General features: G+C 36.4%; 1 protein-coding gene across 1 annotated transcript in view; it reads left to right on the plus strand.

Moving 5' to 3' along the window:
* The window catches only part of LOC111146806 (ubiquitin protein ligase E3 component n-recognin 5), a 137,208-nt gene that overhangs the window by 105,619 nt on the left and 11,302 nt on the right, over nt 1-20,287 (plus strand). Inside the window, exons 35-52 of the mRNA XM_022502493.1 lie at nt 28-151; nt 728-839; nt 1,854-1,985; nt 2,373-2,630; nt 3,189-3,457; nt 3,631-3,842; nt 6,789-7,019; nt 7,484-7,557; nt 8,761-8,933; nt 9,029-9,142; nt 10,130-10,350; nt 11,710-11,830; nt 11,923-12,021; nt 14,799-15,042; nt 16,473-16,584; nt 17,160-17,304; nt 18,200-18,330; nt 19,690-19,750. Of these exons, the coding sequence (XP_022358201.1) occupies nt 28-151; nt 728-839; nt 1,854-1,985; nt 2,373-2,630; nt 3,189-3,457; nt 3,631-3,842; nt 6,789-7,019; nt 7,484-7,557; nt 8,761-8,933; nt 9,029-9,142; nt 10,130-10,350; nt 11,710-11,830; nt 11,923-12,021; nt 14,799-15,042; nt 16,473-16,584; nt 17,160-17,304; nt 18,200-18,330; nt 19,690-19,750 (2,833 nt within the window). The remainder of the gene's footprint in view (nt 1-27; nt 152-727; nt 840-1,853; nt 1,986-2,372; nt 2,631-3,188; nt 3,458-3,630; nt 3,843-6,788; nt 7,020-7,483; nt 7,558-8,760; nt 8,934-9,028; nt 9,143-10,129; nt 10,351-11,709; nt 11,831-11,922; nt 12,022-14,798; nt 15,043-16,472; nt 16,585-17,159; nt 17,305-18,199; nt 18,331-19,689; nt 19,751-20,287) is intronic.

Below are 20,287 nucleotides of genomic sequence, written 5' to 3' on the forward strand. Positions count from 1 at the left end.
CCCTCATAAGCTCCCATTTCTCCGCAGCTCCAGTCAGTCTCAGTCTTCCTACATCATCCGGAACCCCCAGCAGAGGCGCATCAGCCAGTCGCAGCCCGTTCGGGGCAGAGATGAAGAACAGGATGACATTGTTTCCGCAGATGTGGAAGAGGTGGTTGTGTAATTGTCTTCATTGTGGTAGATGAGAGGCTTTTATATGGGAGGGAAGAAGTTTTCTTAAGAGTAGCTTACTACCATTGTATGTATTTGCTTCCAGGTTTTAGACTTTTGTTACATGTTCTCATCTATGGTTATAATTTTAAAAAGACTTTAATAATCCTCGATTTAGTGGATAATACAAAATTGAAACATAAGCTTATTTTTACTTAGAAAAGATATCAATGTTTAAGAAAAAAGGTTTTAAGTGCAGTGGATATGAAGGTATAGAGGATATGCATCTTCATTAGGCAAATTTTATAACTGTGGAAGTTTAAAAAAGTCTGTACATAATTGTTATACTTCCAGTTTTAAGGTTCTGTATATGGAGAATTACAAACCTTAGGATATATTGATAATGATTTTAATAGCAAGTTGTCACTAGCCAATGATTTTTGAAACTCCTTAGTGTTAAAATTCTCCGTAGTTAGGGATCTTCGTATTATAGTTATTAATTGCTGTGGAGGAATACTGGTAGAGATGTGGGTTTATTATGTGCTTTGATTGTCTACAAATAAGATTCTGGATTTAGGTTGAGGTGGTGGAGGGCGTGGCTGGAGAAGAGGATCATCATGATGAACAGGAAGAACATGGGGAAGAAAATGCTGAGGCAGAGGGACAACACGATGAGCATGATGAAGACGGTATGCAGGTTATTTGAGAAATTATTCAGTATGAATAAATCAGGTACCTTTAAGGATATTAATATAGAGAAAAGCCCCATTTGATGTATAATGACTATAAAGTTCAGCATGTTTTCAATCTAGCATCTGTTTCAAAATTTTAGGAAGCAGCTGTACACATATATACATATAAATTTATGCATATATGCCTATGTATATATTTATAAATATAAAATAATTTTATCTTCTTCCTCCTTTACCTTTTGGTTTTGACTTAAAAATTTTGACTTTTCTTAAAAGCCTTTCTAGAAGTTAAAATAATCACAACTACATTAGGCAACATTTGCAAATTAGAGAAAAGGAAAAAAATGACCCATAAACCCACCCAGATGCTAATAGTTTGTATTTTTACTTTCAGTCCTCCCCTGTTCTGCCCCATTTCCATGCATGTCTTCTTAGATATTACATGTGTAATTTTTGTGCCTTTCTTTTTTCATTAACAATAATCATTTTGGCATTTTTGCTAAATAGTCGTCATAACTGTTCTTACTAGTAGCCAATCGATAGACTTTTTGGGGATCTGCTTTATTGAGGTACAATTGACATACAACAAACTGCACATATTTAAAATTTATAATTTTACATGTTTTGACATGTATATATTGTGAAATTCTGGATACATCTTTTTTAGCTTTCTTTCCCTTTTTAGAATCCCTGTATGTAAAACAGATGAAAATGGAACAGTGGACCTAGCCCAGGGCTTTGCCCTTGATGGAGGTTCTCTTGCCCAACCCTTTTTTACCTTAGGCTCTGCAGAACAGATTTTGAATTGGAGTGTAATAGTCTACTGAGTACCATCATTTGCCTAGTCATTTTTCTCCTACTAAGCGGGCACTTATGCTTATTGTAGTAGTGGTCGCCCCTCTCTGCCCTTCCACCCTTCCGTTACCTTATGATATTCTGGTTTATTGGACCTTGTCTTGTTCTACAATGAGTTTGTACTCCCCCCCCTTCTTATTTAAATATATTTTCTAGGGAGTGACATGGAGCTGGACTTGCTAGCAGCAGCTGAAACAGAAAGTGACAGTGAAAGTAACCATAGCAACCAAGATAACGCTAGTGGGCGTAGAAGTGTTGTTACTGCCGCAACTGCGGGCTCAGAAGCAGGTACGTTCCCTTATTTATATACAGCTTTCTTGCTTATACTAAGGCTATGTGTATACTCAGCATGAATTGGTTAAACTATACTCCTTATGATTTGCACAAGAGTGGGTCTTTTTTGTGACTTAATCCTTTTTCCCTGTGGATATTAGTGAGGAAGATATTTTAATGACTTTTTTTTTCCTTTCTTATTTTAAAAAATTGATTAATTTTAAGGTTCATTTAGAACAGTTGTTTTGTAATTAAACTATCTTAATGAGTTTTGTAGACTATTAAGACTATAGCCTGGTGTTCTGTTTAATATATGTTTATTTTCCTGAATAAGGGAGTACACTGTAGTTTTAAATATCAACAAACTGACAGTGGTTTCGGTTTTCAAAATAAAAAATTTAGGTGCGAGCAGTGTTCCTGCCTTCTTTTCTGAAGACGATTCACAATCAAATGACTCAAGTGATTCTGATAGCAGCAGTAGTCAGAGTGACGACATAGAACAGGAGACCTTTATGCTTGATGAGCCGTTAGAGAGAACCACAAATAGCTCCCACGCCAATGGCGCTGCTCAAGCTCCCCGGTCCATGCAGTGGGCTGTCCGCAACACGCAGCATCAGCGGGCGGCCAGCACAGCCCCTTCCAGCACATCCACGCCAGCAGGCAAGTCGGAAGACTTTGTATTCTTGAAAGACTTAAATAGGTTTTTAAAATTATGTATGTTTATCTAGCCCAGTTAAGTAGTTTCATAATAGTTCTTCATTGTTTTGCTGGGTTCAAGTACAAAAAGTATTTACATATGCTTATATCAAGATTTCTCAGTGTCTGTACCATTGCTACTTTGGGCTGGATAATCCTTTATTTGTGATTGTGCATTGTAGTATGTTTAGCAGTATCGTTGACCTCTGTGCACCAGATGCCGGTAGCAACACCCCCCCCCACACCCCCTCATGACAACCAAAAATGCCTGTAGATGTCAGATGTCCCCTGTTTGGGGGCGGCAGGGAATAGCAGAATTGTCTCTGGTTGAGAACATTATAGTAATTCTTGTCCCCCTCATCATCGCCCTCCCTAATTTAGTGTGGTTTAAGAAAAAGTTTTTTGTTCAGTTGCCACATTTGCCAGCGCAGTGGATCTTTTAGCTTATTTAAATGTATACAGTGCTAGAGAAACACAATTAGCATCTGACAACTTGTTGTGGTTGTCCTTTTTTCTTTATAGCAAGTTCAGCGGGTTTGATTTATATTGATCCTTCAAATTTACGCCGGAGTGGTACCATCAGCACGAGTGCTGCAGCTGCGGCAGCTGCTTTGGAAGCTAGCAGTGCCAGCAGCTACTTAACATCTGCAAGCAGTTTAGCCAGGGCTTACAGCATTGTTATCAGACAAATCTCGGACTTGATGGGCCTTATTCCTAAGTATAATCACCTAGTGTACTCTCAGATTCCAGCAGCTGTGAAATTGACTTACCAAGATGCAGTAAACTTACAGGTATGAAAACATTGAAAAGTTAATCATTCAAATAAATATTTTGGCTGATCATTTATGAGAATTCCAGTATAATGGGAATTAATGTTACAAATATTTAAATGTTTACATAATACTAGTATATCAAATTTAACTTTATTTGGATAGTTTTAACTATTTTAGTTTGGTCTTCATAGAACTATGTAGAAGAAAAGCTTATTCCCACTTGGAACTGGATGGTCAGTATTATGGATTCTACTGAAGCTCAATTACGTTATGGTTCTGCATTAGCATCTGCTGGTGATCCGGGGCATCCAAATCATCCTCTTCACGCTTCTCAGAATTCAGCTCGAAGAGAGAGGATGACTGCACGAGAAGAGGCTAGTTTACGAACCCTGGAAGGCAGACGGTATGAAATGCTTCATATATGCTTGTATGTTTAGACAGAACCCTTATGTATATTCTAGAAAGCTAGAGCTTTTAGATTGCTGTTACATAAGACCTCAGTCTGTTTTGTTTGAAGGAGGGAGATACCTTGTGTTACTTGTTTTTAAATTGTTGTGTAGTTGAAGCAAAATAAGTTAGTTCTAATCCAAGCTAATTTTAAAAAATTCATTGGGATTGTAGGAATCTGATGCTGAATACTTCTCATTTTGAAGTAGTTGATCTACATCCTTGTGTCCTTTGACCATGGAATATGAATGCATGTTGTACTCGGGAAGAGGAGAGAGTGTGCAGTTACCAAAGCTGCTCTTTGATTCCCTCAAATTTCTTTTTCTACATCTACATCTACATCTACAATCTAATGTTGAATTGTATTTAAGTATATTTATGTATTTGGTATTTTTTTTAAGGCTTTACTTATTTATTTTAGATAGGGTGAGCACATGCAAGAGAGTTGAGTGGGGGCAGAGGGAGAGAATCTTCAAGCAGACCCCTTCTGAGCACAGAGTCTGGTGCAGGGCTTCATCTCATGACCTTGAGATTATGACCTGAGCCAAAATCAGGAGTCAGACGTTTAACCAGTTGAGCCACCCAGGTGCTCCTGTATTTGTTTTCTTTATGTTTAGTTATAAAATGAACTTTTTCAGGACTAGGAATTAGCCCAAAATTGAATACTAGAGTCACGAGGCAGTGCCATATAGTGAAAGTACCCCATACCTGAAGTCACAGTCCTAGGATTTGGTTCTATTTTTGGCTTAGGCAAAACAACCTTGCTGTTTATATTTAGGGAGGAAGACAAGGGGCTTAGGAGACTGCTTAGGAACCTTAACAAGATACGGTTGGAGTCTACAGTTGAAAAGTAATAGTTATTTAGGACAAGTGAAGGCCAGGAAGGTGGAGAGAGAGAAACACTGAAATCATATAGAATTACAGCCTTGTTGAAGGGTGGAGCAGGAGGAGGCAGAATTTACACGTAGACTTAGATTCTGAATAAACTAATAGGAAATTTAAGAGAAAAATCTAGAGGAGTATAGAATGGACATACTTGATTTACTGAGAATTGGGAGAGGATTTGGTGGAAATGTCTAGAGTACAAAACTGAATGCCTGGCAGAGAGATCTGGACTACTTGGGAGGCCTCTGCTTTCTTGTCCTGGGAAGCCTGCTCCACAAAAAGATACAAACATTGTCTTTGTTAGGCAAGTTCCTCCCTGAAGAATAGAGTTCTGATAATAGATCTTGATTGGGAACAGGGGTCTCCCTTTATTTCACTCTAGTTCTCATTCTAATAGAATACCCTTATTGAGAGAGAATTCACATCCTGCACAGTTCACCCATTTAAGTGTACAGTTCCATACTTGTGAGTATTTTCAGAGCTATGCAGTTAATCGCATCATCACAATTAATTTTGGGATATTTTTTATCATCTCCACGAGAATATTAGTAGTCACGTTCGATTTTCCTCTACCTTCCCACCCTAAGCAACCACTGATCTACACTCTTTCTCTGTAGTGTTGCCTATTCCGGACATTTCATATAGGGAATCATACAGTATGTGGTATTCTGTGCCTGGCTTCTTTTTATCTAGCATGATGGTTTTAAGGTTCGTCCAGGTTTAGCATTATCAGTCAATACATGACTTCCTAGTAGTATTTCATTGTATGGATCTGCCACATTTTTTTTTTTTATCCATAAGTTGGGTTTTTCAACCCTTTTGGCTCTTGTGAATAAAGCAGCTGTGAATATTTGTGTACAGGTTTTTGTATAGACATGTTTTCAGTTACCTTGGGTAAATACGTAACGGTGGAATTGTTAGATCATACAGTAATTCTCTCTGTCAACCTTTTGAGGAGCTGCCAGACTTTCCCAGAGTGGTTGCGCTGTTACACATTCCCAATAGCAGTGTATGTGGTTTCTAATTTCTCTGTCTCGTGGCTAACACTTGTTACTTTTTTCTTGTAGCCATCCTAGTGGTTATGAAGTGGTAGGTCATTGTGGTTTCAATTTGCGTCTCCCTGATGGCTAAATAAATGATGAGCATTGTTTCATGGTCTTATCGGTCATTTGTATATCTTCTTTGGGGAGACGTCTGTTTAGATTCTTTGCCCGTTTTTAAATTGGCTTGTCTTTTTTTGTTAGTGAGTTGTATGAGTTGCTTATATTTTCTGAATATAAGTTCCTTATCAGATTCATGACTTTCAGAAATTTTGTCCCATCCTATGTGTGTTTTCATTTTTTTGATGGTGTTCTTTGAACATAAGTTTTTAATTTTGATAAAGTCTCAACGCTGTGTGTGTTTTCTTGTTGCTTGTGTCTTAGTATCATGTTAGGCAGTAGTTCTCAGCACGTAATTCCCCAGAATAGCAACAACATCACCTAGGAGCTTGTTAGAAATACAAAATTTGGGGGCCCTGCTCCAAATCTACTAAATTTTATGGAGATGGGGCCATAGTCTGTCTCAACAAGCCCTCCAGGAGATTTTGATAAGACCCTGAAGTTCTAGAACCATTGTCTTTAGGGAAGAAATTCCTTTCCCTTCCAAAGGACACGAGAAATCCTTTCCTGAATAAAAGCGCAGGATAGTGGGGCACCTGAGTGGCTCAGTCAGTTAAGTGTTTGACTCTTAATTTTAGCTCAGGTCTTGATCTCGGGGTCCTGAGAGTCCTGTGTTGGGCTCTGAGCTTAGCAGGGAGTCTGCTTGGCTTCTTTCTCTGCCTCTGCTCACCACCCACTGCTGTCCGCCCTCTAAAATAAATAAATCTTTAAAAAAAAAAAAAATAGAGGACCACGTATGGCTAATGAGTTTTGATTTATGGATAACCTTAGTTCCTAATTTTGAATATTTATGATGTTGGTAAGTTTCACATTTGTGTCCTTTTAAAAAAGATTTTAATTTCTTTTTCCTCCTCCAGACGTGCCACATTGCTTAGCGCCCGTCAAGGAATGATGTCTGCCCGAGGGGACTTCCTAAATTATGCTCTGTCTTTAATGCGGTCTCATAATGATGAGCATTCTGATGTTCTTCCAGTTTTGGATGTTTGCTCACTGAAGCATGTGGCATATGTTTTTCAAGCCCTTATATATTGGATTAAAGCAATGAATCAGCAAACAACATTGGATACGCCTCAATTGGAACGCAAAAGGTACCCATACTTGCCATGAGGTTGGTTTAGGAAATACTTAATTGCTAAAAATGGTCTCTATCAGTTTTGTTCAATTTTTGGAGCGAGGAGAACAGTGTTGCAAAAGAGAAATAGTACAGGAACATTTCATGTGGGAAAGAGGGCTTGAGTATCCATAGCTACTACTCATTTAAAACAGGAAACCTGAGAATCCACTTAAGCTTTATGTTTGATGTAGTTTGTCATGTTTTCTGTTAGAGTTTGTGTAAATACTCACTATTTCTTACTGTGATTATCCTTTTTCTTTTGAACCTCTTTTGTAATTGCTGTACATTTGGCTGGTCAGTCTACCATTCCCAGAGTCTAAAACTTGATCACAATGTTTGAAATTGACTAGATACTTAACTGACTTCTTCAGTGTTTTTTTGCTTATAGTTTCCATCACCTCTGCTCCATACTTCATGTAAAAACTTGTCTTTTTAAAGGACGCGAGAACTCTTGGAACTGGGTATTGATAATGAAGATTCAGAACATGAAAATGATGATGACACCAACCAAAGTTAGTGTCCAGAAAATCTGCTAATCTACTTCAAGAAATGGCTGCCTCAGTATTTCCCCTTCAAGCTTTTTAACTTCATTATTTTCTGTCTGGGTGGGAATTTCTCTTTTCTTCTCTATGTCCCATTTCTTGCATTTTCTGTCCATTTTCCCTTATATACCCTTGAGTTCTTTGCTTCATAAATAAGGATGAATTAAAGAACTGTTACGAACTTTTTAACAGTCAATATTTTTTCTATTTTATCTTTGTATCCTTTGTGTTTTAGTCTTATGTTTACCTTTATTTTTAAGTGTGTAAGTACAACATTTTTAAAAATCTTAAGAGAACCTTTATTAATGCTGATGCAAAATAGGTTTAGTCAAGACAATGAGAAATACCCATTATAACTCTTGAATATCAAAACTCGTAATTATGAGTTAATGCAATAAAAAGAAAATATTCCAAACTGAAGAAATTTTGGGATCTTCTGCAGTCTCTTTATAGTTCTTAGCTATTATTTCAAGTGGAATTTAAAATTTTTTTGAAGTGGGGTCAAATAGCCTGTCTTCTTCCCTATTTCTTATTAACAGTTAGAGCCCTTATTCAGCCCGGGGAAAGACAACTGATCTAACTGCTGCTGTTTGAAAACCCAGCCATAGCTCAGTATTTTCATAGCGTACCGTACACTGTCCAGTTTTACTCCATTAAGGGGAGACGGTGTTCTTCTGCTGACTTACTGTTGAGATGAATGAGGCATCCAGACATTTTTGTCTTGTAGAGAAAGAATTTTTGTAAGCACATGTTCAGATCTCTGCTCCAGACCATCTCCTCCTTTTAGAGTCATTAGTGAGCCATGTCCTGAATAGGCTTAGGAAGCTAGCTCTATTCAGGTTTGAATCCCTCGAGAGAGAAAGCGTTGGGAAATGTTTGTCCAGTACAGAAATGGAACACTATTTGTTACTGCTAATACTTTAAGTATTTTTTTGTCATGTTAAAGTACACATAATAGAATTTACCATTGTAACCACTTTAAATTGCTAATATTTTAAATTTTCAGCTAAAAATATTTTAAGAATTTTGGACAATTATTTTTGGTTTTGGGGTGACATTAAAATTTCATGAAGAGGTTACAGGAATTTTGGATTGAACAGATTGAGATTCTTTTACCCTTCCCTGGTAATTAATACTTTCTACAAAACAAACACTGTATCTCTTTACGTTTAGGTGCTACTTTGAATGATAAGGATGAGGACTCTCTTCCTGCAGAAACGGGTCAAAACCATCCATTTTTCCGACGCTCAGACTCCATGACGTTCCTTGGATGTATACCCCCAAATCCATTTGAAGTGCCTCTGGCTGAAGCTATCCCCTTGGCCGATCAGCCACATCTGTTGCAGGTGAGTAAGATAAACTAGTCTTACAAGTTTTTTTTTTAAGTGACTCTATTTTTTAAGTGTTCAGTATAACTAGAATATTTCTGTTAAAATTGCAGCCAAACGCTAGAAAGGAGGATCTTTTTGGCCGTCCAAGTCAGGGTCTTTATTCTTCATCTGCCAGTAGTGGGAAATGCTTAATGGAGGTTACAGTGGATAGAAACTGCCTTGAGGTAAGATAGCAAAAATCTTCACAATATAATATTTGTGAATGAGAACTTGTCCCAGTATCTCGAGTTTTGGAAATGCATTATTCCAGAATATTGTATTGCCTCAAGTAATGGAAATACCAGAAATTCCTGCCTTATGACATAATTCCGTATTATTTCATAACACCGTCAGTGTTACCATCCTGCTTTGAGACTAACTTGTTTTAGGTCAGTGACTTCATCTGTGAAATGGCAGTTTCATTATGTGTTTGGCCTGTTTCACAGAGTTGAATGATGTAATGCTGCTGGAAATTAAATCTTTATATGTGTAATGCATATGTATATATATCGTATATATGAATATCTGTCATTGGCTTCAAACTTTTCTTTTTGGCTGTAGAATATGAATAAATAAAGTAGAATTATTCAACAGGTCATTATTAATATCTACTAGGTGCGGTCTCAGTCTTTATAACCATGTTGGATAGAAAGCATTTTTATCCTGATTTTACGGGTAAAAAATTGAGGCTTGCAGAGATGACATTTCTTGTCATTTCTTGTGGGAATGTCTGTTGTTATACAACTAGTTAGATAGTAGATCTAGTTTTTAGATAAAGCCTTATTTGAGAGCCTAAAATTACACAGTCTGTACTGTTTCTCAAATAAAAACATAACATTTTTAAGAGCAGAATTTTCTTTATTATCTGAGTGATAAAAGAATGCCATCCTGCAAATACTGAAAATACATAGGACAATAAAGTAACCACTGGTATTATAAAGAATCCTTGAAAAGTTCTCAGGCTGCTATGGTAAATGCGCAGTGGTGCAGTGTCGTTGGTGGTCAGCAAGGGCAATCAGAGAAAAGAAACAGGCTGCATCTTTGTTGTTGAAGCACTAGAAAGGAATTACTTAACTTCTATGTAATTTCTGTGGAGTTGTAGTAAGTTCTTGAAAAGGAAATCTAGTCAGTTTTTTTTCTAATGCCTAACTTTTATATGTAAAAATTCATAGGTTCTCCCAACTAAAATGTCTTATGCTGCCAATTTGAAAAATGTAATGAACATGCAAAATCGACAAAAAAAGGAAGGGGAAGAACAGAATGTGGTGCCAGAAGAAGCTGAAAGTTCAAAACCAGGGCCATCTGCTCACGATCTTGCAGCACAATTGAAAAGCAGTTTACTAGCAGAAATAGGACTGACTGAAAGTGAAGGCCCACCTCTTACATCTTTCAGGTATTTGCTAAGTGGAGATCGTTTTCCTGTTACATTACTTTATGGGTATTATAATTCTTGGAAGAATTTTTATTTAGGGATTTTATAATTTTATTTCATTTGTATGTAAATAATAGAATTAAATGCTATCTTATTTCTGTGTGTTCCTGATTTATAATCAGATATTTAAATATTTGCGCTTTCTGGATTTTGGGGGTGACTATTTAGTTATTGATTGTCATTCTAATTTTCTCTTCACGTTACTGAGGAAATTCTAAGGCTCTGTTTTTTTTTTTTAATGTTCAGTACTGAGTTAAAGTGTGTCCATGTCAAATTGCCAGTTACAGTCGTGTTACCAGTGGCTCAACAAAGGAAAACCCTGTGAATGACTATAAAGTTTTGTAGATTTGTGACTCTCATACTTGCTTGGGCTCCTATGCCAGGTTCACAGTTGGTTATTATCTTGTAAGAAAGAGGTGGGTTCTTTGATTTCCCAATAAAAATTGCTAGTGTACACTGTGGCTCAGTATGACTAATCTCAAATGATTTGTTGAGTACAAATGGTTTACAGAATATCAAACAATTATTTTTGCTTAGGAAACTATATACTATTTTATATACACAGTCCAACAACCATAAAAGGCAAGGAAGAAATGTGGACTGGGGGTGGGAGGCAAGCTTTTTGGAGACAATATGGCCTGAGCTGAGATGGTTAGACTATGTAGAAGCAAACCACTGAAGGAGAGAAGAATTGGAGGTAAGGAGATAAAGTAGAAAGCTGTTACTCTAGTTCAGGCTAGTGGTAAAGGGGCTGAAAAAGAATATTGCCTTTGGGTATGGATAGGAAATTTTGGAAAGAGAAGCTTATGAAGGACTTAATCACTCTGGGAACAGGGGAAAGACACATTAAAATTTGTTTCAAGTTTGTGCCGTAGGGAAATAGGTGGTACTACTGAAAAAAAAGCAAGGGGCAGTGTCATTGAAGTGAAGAGGCCTTATTCCGGTTTACTGTGTTGAGTTGGACATGTATGTCACTGATATGGATATATTTAACACAGTAGAAATTCTGGTCTGTTGTGAAAATCTGAACTGGAGAGGGATCTAGGAGGTACCCAAATGGAGAGGCATGATGGACTTTAGGGAGAAGAGGTAAAATTGAAGATGAAGGTAGGCAGTTGGGAGATGTATCCTTATATAAAGGACAGAAGGAATAATGGAATAAAAATGAGAAGTTCTGTGAGGAATGAGTAGTTACAGAAAAATTCTGTTAGAGAGGATGTGGTTTGAAAAGACCAAGAAAATGACTGTCATTGACCCAAAATCAGGGAATCTTTATAGTTGGCTTAATTACTTCCCACTCTCCCCTTAAACCTCTTGCAGGCCACAGTGTAGCTTCATGGGAATGGTTATTTCCCACGATATGCTGTTAGGACGTTGGCGCCTTTCTTTGGAACTATTTGGCAGGGTTTTCATGGAAGATGTTGGAGCAGAACCTGGATCAGTATGTATTTTGAGCACTTTTAATTCTATTCTGCTTCATAAGAATTTATGTCAGAGAATAATTTTGTCATGCCTTTTTTTTTTTTTTTAAAGATCCTAACTGAATTGGGTGGTTTTGAGGTAAAAGAATCAAAATTCCGTAGAGAAATGGAAAAACTGAGGAACCAACAGTCAAGAGATTTATCACTAGAGGTAAAGGTATTTAAATTTTCTTATACTATACATATAGTATGCCATTTATATGAAGTTTAAAAACAAAAAATCTTGTTTAGGGATATGTTTTGTATAATTAAAAACTTAGTAAATGGAAATCACCATGTTTAGAGTAGTGGTTATCTCTGGCAGTTGGTTTCCTAACATTTTCTCTTGATCAGTGAGTATTTTCAGTTTTTGTTTTTGTTTTTTTAACATTTTTTATGTCCTTTATTCCATTAAGGTTATTGTATTCCGTTGATGCTCAGATTGTTTCTTTGGCTAGTGGGAGTCCTGAGTCCTCTTTGGCTCCTTGGTCCTTTTGACAGGACTCCAACAATCTTTAATAACTTCTTTACTTTTTGGTATGTCTCATCTTGTGTATTTCTTGTCACAGATCTTAAATCAACCATTTCTTTAAGAACCCTTGGTTCCTTTTAGTAGGAAAGTATTTTGAGATTATAATCTGGACTGTAGGGTTGCTCATTGCCTACTAAGTCGGTCATGGTTTCTAGGTCTTTTCAATGGATAGAGCTAGGAAATTTTCCTTTAAGGAAAAGAGAAATGATACTAAGTATATACTTGATATTTCCAATTCCAATTTAAGATTTAGAATCACATAATTGTTTTATTTCCACCTCTTAGTCTTTACCTCCCTTCTTCCAAACCATATATCCCAACTTCCCAACACTAAGAAAATTACTCATTTGCTTTTACTCACAGCATATACACAGCAGTCTTAGAATCACAACATCAACATTATCACCCCAAAATGATTATTGAAAATGGCTTAAGATTTATTTGCGTTATTTGGCCTTCCAATTAGAGATATAGTCACATTGCTTCAAGTCACCTGAAACAATTTTTGTGTGGTTTTGCTACTAATCTGCATACAATCAGGGCCTTTTGTTTAATTTTGCTTTTAACTTTTAGGGATTGCTTTCTCACCTTTTCTTGGTTTGGTTTTGTCATTAATGTAAAACATCTACAATAATGCAAGGCCAACCCTAGAGAAGAAGTTATATTTAGGGAAATCTGGTTTCTTGTCATTAATGTAAAATATCTACAGTAGTGCAAGGACAACTCTACAGAAGAAGTTACATTTAGGGAAATCTGGTTTCTTTTTCTGTCTCTTTTACCATGTGCCCACCTTTCCCCTTCAGGTTTTTTTTTTTGTTTTTTGTTTTTTGTTTTTTGTTTTTTGTTTTTTTTTTTTTAAATTGTCTTCCTTTTTAAAAAAACTGTAATCATGCATGTGTGTGTATGTATTCATTACCCATCTCTCTCCCCTACTCCTGACCCCCGAGTGTGCTCTACATTTTATTCCATCTTGCTTTTCCCAGTTAACAGTATATCCCAGAGGTAAAGCCATTGCTGTGTAGAGCAGTGTTCACCTTCCTTTTACAGCTGCTTTGTCTTAGTAATGCATTTTATGGTTGTATCACAGGTTTTTTGGTGGTGGTGTTGTGGGTTTTCGTTTTTGTTTTTTTTGGTTAAAGATTTTATTTATTTGAGAGAGAGACCGAGATCGTGACAGAGGGCCAAGGTGGGGAGGAGAGGGAGAAGCAGGCTCCCTGCTGAGCAGGGTACCCAATGCGGTGCTAACTCCTAGGACCCTGGGATCATGGCCTGAGCGGAACTCAGACGCTTAACCAACTGAGCCACCCAGGCGCCCCACCAATCTCCTACTGATAGACATTTGGGTTTATTTCTAATCTTCTGCAGTTATGAATAGTGGTGTGTGTTTTTCTTTTTGGCTAGTATGTGTGTCTTTGAGATAGATTCTTAGACATAGAAAGGCATGTGTATATATAATTTTGGCAAATATTTCTGCATGGTGGTTCTGTACTTTTGCACTTGCAACATTAATATGAGATGCCTCTGTAGTCGTGCCAGCAATTTGTCAAATGTTTAGATTTTTGCCAATCTATAGGTAAGAAATGGCGTTCTGTGTAGTTTGAATTTGCATTTCTTTTATTATGAGCAAAGTTAAAGATTGTTTCATATATTTATTACTTTTCTATGAACTGTTATATCTTGCCTATTTTCTTCTGTTGTTTTTTTCCTCAATTTTTTAAGGTTCTTTAGAAGCACATTATCTTATAGTGCTTTGAATATATAGCTTTGTAACAGAAGACACTCACCAATCATTTTCCCAGCTCGTCATTTTTCTTTTACTTGTCGTTTTCTGTCACGAAAGAAATCTATCTGTGTTTTCTAGTATATGCTGTTTTTTTTTTTTGTTTGTGTTTGATTTTAAAACACACTTTTTATTTACTTGGAATTATCTTGGTATATTCCAAAATTGAACAAATGGCTGTTTTCCAACAGACTTACTAAGAAAATGTTAGATTGAGTTGCATTCCATTATCCGGATTTAATGCAAGACATTTTTAAATGCTTTAGAATGTTTTTTATTTGGGACTGGGGGTGGCTTAGTCTATTAAGCGTCCAAATTGTGATTTTGGCACAGGTCATGATCTCAGGGTCGTGAGATTTGAGCCCTGTGCAATACTGAGCCCAGTGCAGAGCCTGCTTAAGATGGTCTGTCTCCATCTGCACCCGCCCACACCCCCATGTTCACTTTCCTTTTCTCTCTCTCTCTCAAAAAAAAAAAAAAAGTTTTAAATTTGGAATATAAGCTCCCGAGAACCCAGATTATTTTGTAGTTAAACTCTCAACGAGAAACTAAAACTACAGTTTCATATTTTATATATAGAAAAATTTCAAGGCGTTTTCTAATACTGACTTTACTACTTTTTGGTGCATTTTAATAGGTTGATCGGGATCGAGATCTTCTCATTCAGCAGACCATGAGGCAGCTAAACAATCACTTTGGTCGAAGATGTGCTACCACACCAATGGCTGTACACAGAGTAAAAGTCACGTTTAAGGATGAGCCAGGAGAGGGCAGTGGTGTAGCACGAAGTTTTTATACAGCCATTGCACAAGCATTTTTGTCAAACGAAAAACTGCCAAATTTAGATTGTATCCAAAATGCTAACAAAGGGACTCATACAAGTAAGTGTACTCTACAGATAACAAGCATAATAAAAATTATTTCAGTGGATGAAATTGGTAAAGGGGTTGAGAGGAGAAAACAGATTCTTCTTTCATTAAAACAACTATAATCACAGTTGTAAGTATTTATAATGGGAGAACTTTTAGTGTCCATTCGCATTTTTATACAATTTTTTTCTAGATTAATGATTTAATCTTGTTTAAACTACTCTAATCATCAGTTCATCACTGCTCTTTTTCTGCCCCACTTATTTTCATAAATGTGACTGCAGTAGTGAGTTTCTCATCTCAGTTACATGTTTGGGGAGTGGGAAGTTATAAGCTCTACAGTAATAGAAAAAAATCAGTGAGCACATTACAGATTTCCACCACCCTGTATTTAATTAGCACAGATGGTTAAGAAAATACTGTTCTCTAGAGCAGTGCTATTCAGAGTACAATTTGCAGAGTTGCTACCAGTCCCCAGTGAAATAAGGAGCTCATAAGCAAATGTAGATTGGTTGACTGTATTACTAACTTTACTGTATAATTTAGCAAGACTTTGTTTTTTTGGTAATAAGATTTTCTTTTTAACATCCTGGCTCAAGTTGTACCTCCTTGAGGACCAGTACTTAGGGATTAGGATTCTTAGCTAATTTTCAAATTAAAAAAAAAAATCTGTGAAAATTACAAATGCCTTTAAGTAGGTTGTAATTAGGGATTCATGCAGGAATTGTCATCGTGTAGGTAGATAATTCAGGCGGAGGGAATTACTAAGAAAATCCTTTATTTTACCTAGGCTTTAGTGATACTGAATTGAGGTTCTGTAAACTGCCATCATAGAGGCTGAATGAGCTCCAAGAAGGATTGAGGATGAAAAGATGTGCGGAGTACTCCAGCCTTTCATCATTAGTTTTACCATTTGACTTTCCATAGTCTTATAATAAAAAGAAATTGGCAGATGTGAATGAGGGAACCTGGGAAGTTGTAGCATTTCAGAATAAACTTTTCTGCACTCTCTTTAGGAAACCATACTTTGGCTTATTATGCTCAACGTTTTGAAAATAGTAATAGCTAATGTTTTAGGTGTCCAAAAATGCTTAATGCCCAAAACTAAGAATAAAAAAAATAGATAGGACTCTAATCACATAAGAAGTCTCATCATTATTTATGGTGAAACTAACAGCCCCAGTTGCTACATATTATTTCACAATTGTGACACAATTCATGACTGAGTGAATACTTATTATGCCGGGTACATTCTATACAGTTAACCCCCAACCTTCAAACCAGAGGGAGAATCAGAGAAAGGCACTAACACAAATGCGAAGAGAGATAACCTTCACCTGTTAAGTTCTTATATTTGTCTTCTGTCCTCACATTGATTTTCAGAGTTAAAGTAGTTGCATTTACATGTATCTAAATAAAGTGTGTTTCACATTTTCTTCCAGGTTTAATGCAGAGATTAAGGAACAGAGGAGAGAGGGATCGGGAAAGGGAGAGAGAAAGGGAAATGAGAAGGAGTAGTGGCTTGCGAGCAGGTTCTCGGAGAGATCGAGATAGGTGAGATCATTTTGTATCTTTTACTAAATACCACCTACCACCATTTTGAATGAAATTGGAGGTAGGCGTGTAATAGGAGGGTCTCAATTATGTACTATTTTTTAGAAAAAGTTTTAACATTTGGGTAAATGAATAGTAACTGTACTATTATTAAAATAATTTTGCTTTTAAAACCCTGAATATCATTCTTTCCCCAATTTGTCTTAAAATTTTATTTGTGGAAATTGTGTTATATTTAAACCTCTTAATTTTTCTCCTGTTAGGGTGGGTGGCATTTTACTTTGGACTAAAATTTCTAGGAAGTGTGGGTGAATTTTTGATTTCTGGTATTTTATGGGCTTGCTCCCTTAGAATCTTAGGATCAAATTGAACTATGCATTGCAAAGTTACAGATTTTGAAGTAACAACATCTAGAAAATCTTTATTTCCCAACCATCATCCATTAGGCATTCCACCACCTTAATCCCGTAACTGGAGCTACCTATATGTTCTGGTTTTTCATCTTTGTTACCAGCGGTGCTGATGTTTTTTGCAGACAAGGGAAATAAGATATAATAGCTTTGTTCTTCTTACAGAGACTTCAGAAGGCAGCTTTCCATTGATACTAGGCCCTTCCGACCAGCCTCTGAAGGGAATCCTAGTGATGATCCTGACCCTCTGCCGGCACATCGTCAGGCGCTTGGAGAGAGACTTTATCCTCGTGTACAAGCAATGCAGCCAGTATGTATGCTGCACTTAGCTTCCTCATAACTGACTCTGCCATTTTTGTTTTTTGAATTAAAGTTGGCGTTGTAAAAATGTTAGCTACTTTCAGGTCATGTGGTTGAGGACTATAGTAAAAAGAAAGCTTAAGAGGGAAAGCAGCAAAATTTGCTGGAGGGTAGCTTGAAGGAGTTTTTGTTTTTTCTACCGGTGCTAAGTTGGCATTCTACCTAATAAGTTCCTTGTGTGCTTAAGTAATTATCTGTGCATTTAATTTGTACCTTTATTTGGACAAATTGTTATTTTGAAGCAGACTTTTTAATCTGTTAAATTGTAGCTAGGACATACTGCAAATAATCTACGTTATTGCTGTTAAGTATTGCCAGATTTTTACATTGAATGTTCTGTCAAAGGTTTTTTTCCTGTATTATGAAACGAACTAGTTGTGTTTGTTTTCCTTTATACATGACTTACATGTATGTTACAGCAAGAGAAAATAAAACAGAAAACCAGCTATAGTTCTTTCAATAAATTCTTAGCCTTAATTATAGTCATCTTTCTTCTCCCTCTTTCGCTTCTTTCCTCCCATTCTTTTCTTCTACCCTACATGAAAGAAAGGTTTCTGGCTCTCTGAGGGGGATAAATGGAAACTGAGTATTTGTATGTTTATTCATAGATAGCAGAAATCTTAAAAGGCTTGTCATACAAATTTTAAACTAGCTTTAACAAGACTTTGAAAGTTCTCTATAATTAAGCTTCTAATAAAATACCTTAGCTAGTTAAGAAATTTTTTTCGTTTTCCAAGTGTCTTACATTTCCTTCTTCTTTTGAGAGTGGGGGCGGCTAAAAGATTGTTGATTTAGACAAGAGGTTTCAGAGAATAAGGGCAACTAACTTTGTTTGTTGTTTACAGGCATTTGCAAGTAAAATCACTGGTATGCTGTTGGAATTATCCCCAGCTCAGCTGCTTCTCCTTCTAGCAAGTGAAGATTCTCTGAGGGCAAGAGTGGATGAAGCCATGGAACTCATTATAGCACATGGACGGTAATGTATATAATTGGGAAGGCATTTCTGTTTAAATATCAACTACTTTATTTTTAGGATGTAGGTGCTACCATATCTTAAAATTTATACTATGAAGTACACAACTTCAAATGGTTTTATAAGAGATGGCTTAAAATCCGTGAGTGAGACAGTTGAGTTTTGCATGTATTAGAAAGTTAGAATTTTAGCAGTGACTTAGGTTCTAAAAATCTTTTATATACCTGATATTTAGAAATAACTTGTAAAAAGTACATCCCAAATTCTCTACCAGAATACCCCTAATGGCAGAGGCCAGAAATCTTAAGGAACTGGGGTGTAGTCCCTGAGTTCTTGCCATAAGCGTGAAGTTTCTTTTAGAGCTCCTGACCTATCTTAAAAATTCATGCAAATTTTTGCTTTCTGTTGTGTAATATATTTGTATTAATATAAAACTTAAAAAAATCTCATAGTTAAATTACTCTTTTTCCAAGGTGACAAATAAAAGTGACATCAGGAAGATAGGCCAAACTTATTCTGTGCCTTCTATCCTGAGGCTACTCTTACATGCAGTTTGAGGCTTTTTAGATGCAAATTTCTGTTCTTCCCAGTCATGATCTTGCACAGGAACTTAGATTGGATATAGTCGTAGAAATGGATAAATGGGTAGGCTAAAGCGCTGAAATGTAACAGCCACTTACCTGTTTCGTAGCCTTTGAACATCCAAGCCAAGAGACTATTGCTAGAGGTTTATTTTCTTTGTTGGTAATTACTGTTTTTCTTTTCTGGGCTTTTATGTACTATTTCTTCATTCCTTTTCCCTGTCTCTGGATGTAATCAGCACCGATAGAGCTCAGCCCATTATAGAAAAGGTTACAAGGAATGTACATTTTGAAAAAAGATCTTTATATGTAAGGATTGCTAATTTAGTAGTACTTTCTGTTGAATGCAAATAATGTGTAATTTTGATTCCTTTCAGCTGGCTATGTAAAGTGAACTGTGAATTTGTATTGTAGAATAATTAAACACACTAAAGAATTTGATTCCTGTTGCGATTGCTTTCTGAACATTTTCTGTTCTTTTATAATGCTACCTATGAGTTTAAGCTTCAGTACCCCTATAAAGCTGCATTATTTTGTCGTAAATCAGGTAGCCCTTAGCTTATTATCTTGAATCACACATATAGCACCTAATTTTTTTTGTTACATAGTATTGACTTCTCTGTTCCTATAATTGCATTGACTAGTACGTGTCTTGGATATTTTTTAAAGCCTTTAATAAATGTATTTATAAATCTTTATGAATTCAGATGCATGTTTCTCTACACTAAATTCTAGAAGTCTCAATTATCTGGAATGTAAAAGGTTTTTGATTTGTTTTTAGGGAAAATGGAGCTGATAGTATCCTGGATCTTGGATTATTAGACTCCTCAGAAAAGGTACAGGTAAGAGATGTTCTGTACATGAGCTAATAAACAGCACTTGGAACTCCAATTTAGCACAGCCTGAATTAAGCTTTAATTTTAGAGATGTCATGAATTTCTTAGTGCTTAACTCAAGGAAGAAGTGGGTGCAAAGATGCAGAGAAAATGAGACCTGTGGAGAGGCAGTAAGGAAGGCTTTTTTAGTTCCCCAAACACTTCAGTGCCAGCCATGGTGGAGCAGACCCAATATAATCTTACCTATTTCACTGATTACAACTAAAAACTGGACAAAATGTGAAAGGAACCGCCTGAGTATTCTGAAAAGTAGATAGTAGCACACAGATGAAAGAAGGCGGTCAAATTGATTAACAGCTAGTATGGCATTGTTTTAGGGTAGAGAGTAAAGCTGATCTCTTTAACTCCGGTCTTAGTTGGAAAATAGAGAAGGCTTTGAGAACTGAGCTGTAGTACTGTCCAGGTCCCACACTTTCTATGGTGCATATGCAGGGCAGACCCAAAAAATAAAAGGCTTTGAAAATCTGTTTTTGGAACCATTGT

The sequence above is a fragment of the Enhydra lutris genome, unplaced genomic scaffold, assembly GCF_002288905.1.
Source record: "Enhydra lutris kenyoni isolate GAN:26980312 unplaced genomic scaffold, ASM228890v2 scaffoldscaffold14, whole genome shotgun sequence".
Classification (NCBI taxonomy): domain Eukaryota; kingdom Metazoa; phylum Chordata; class Mammalia; order Carnivora; family Mustelidae; genus Enhydra; species Enhydra lutris.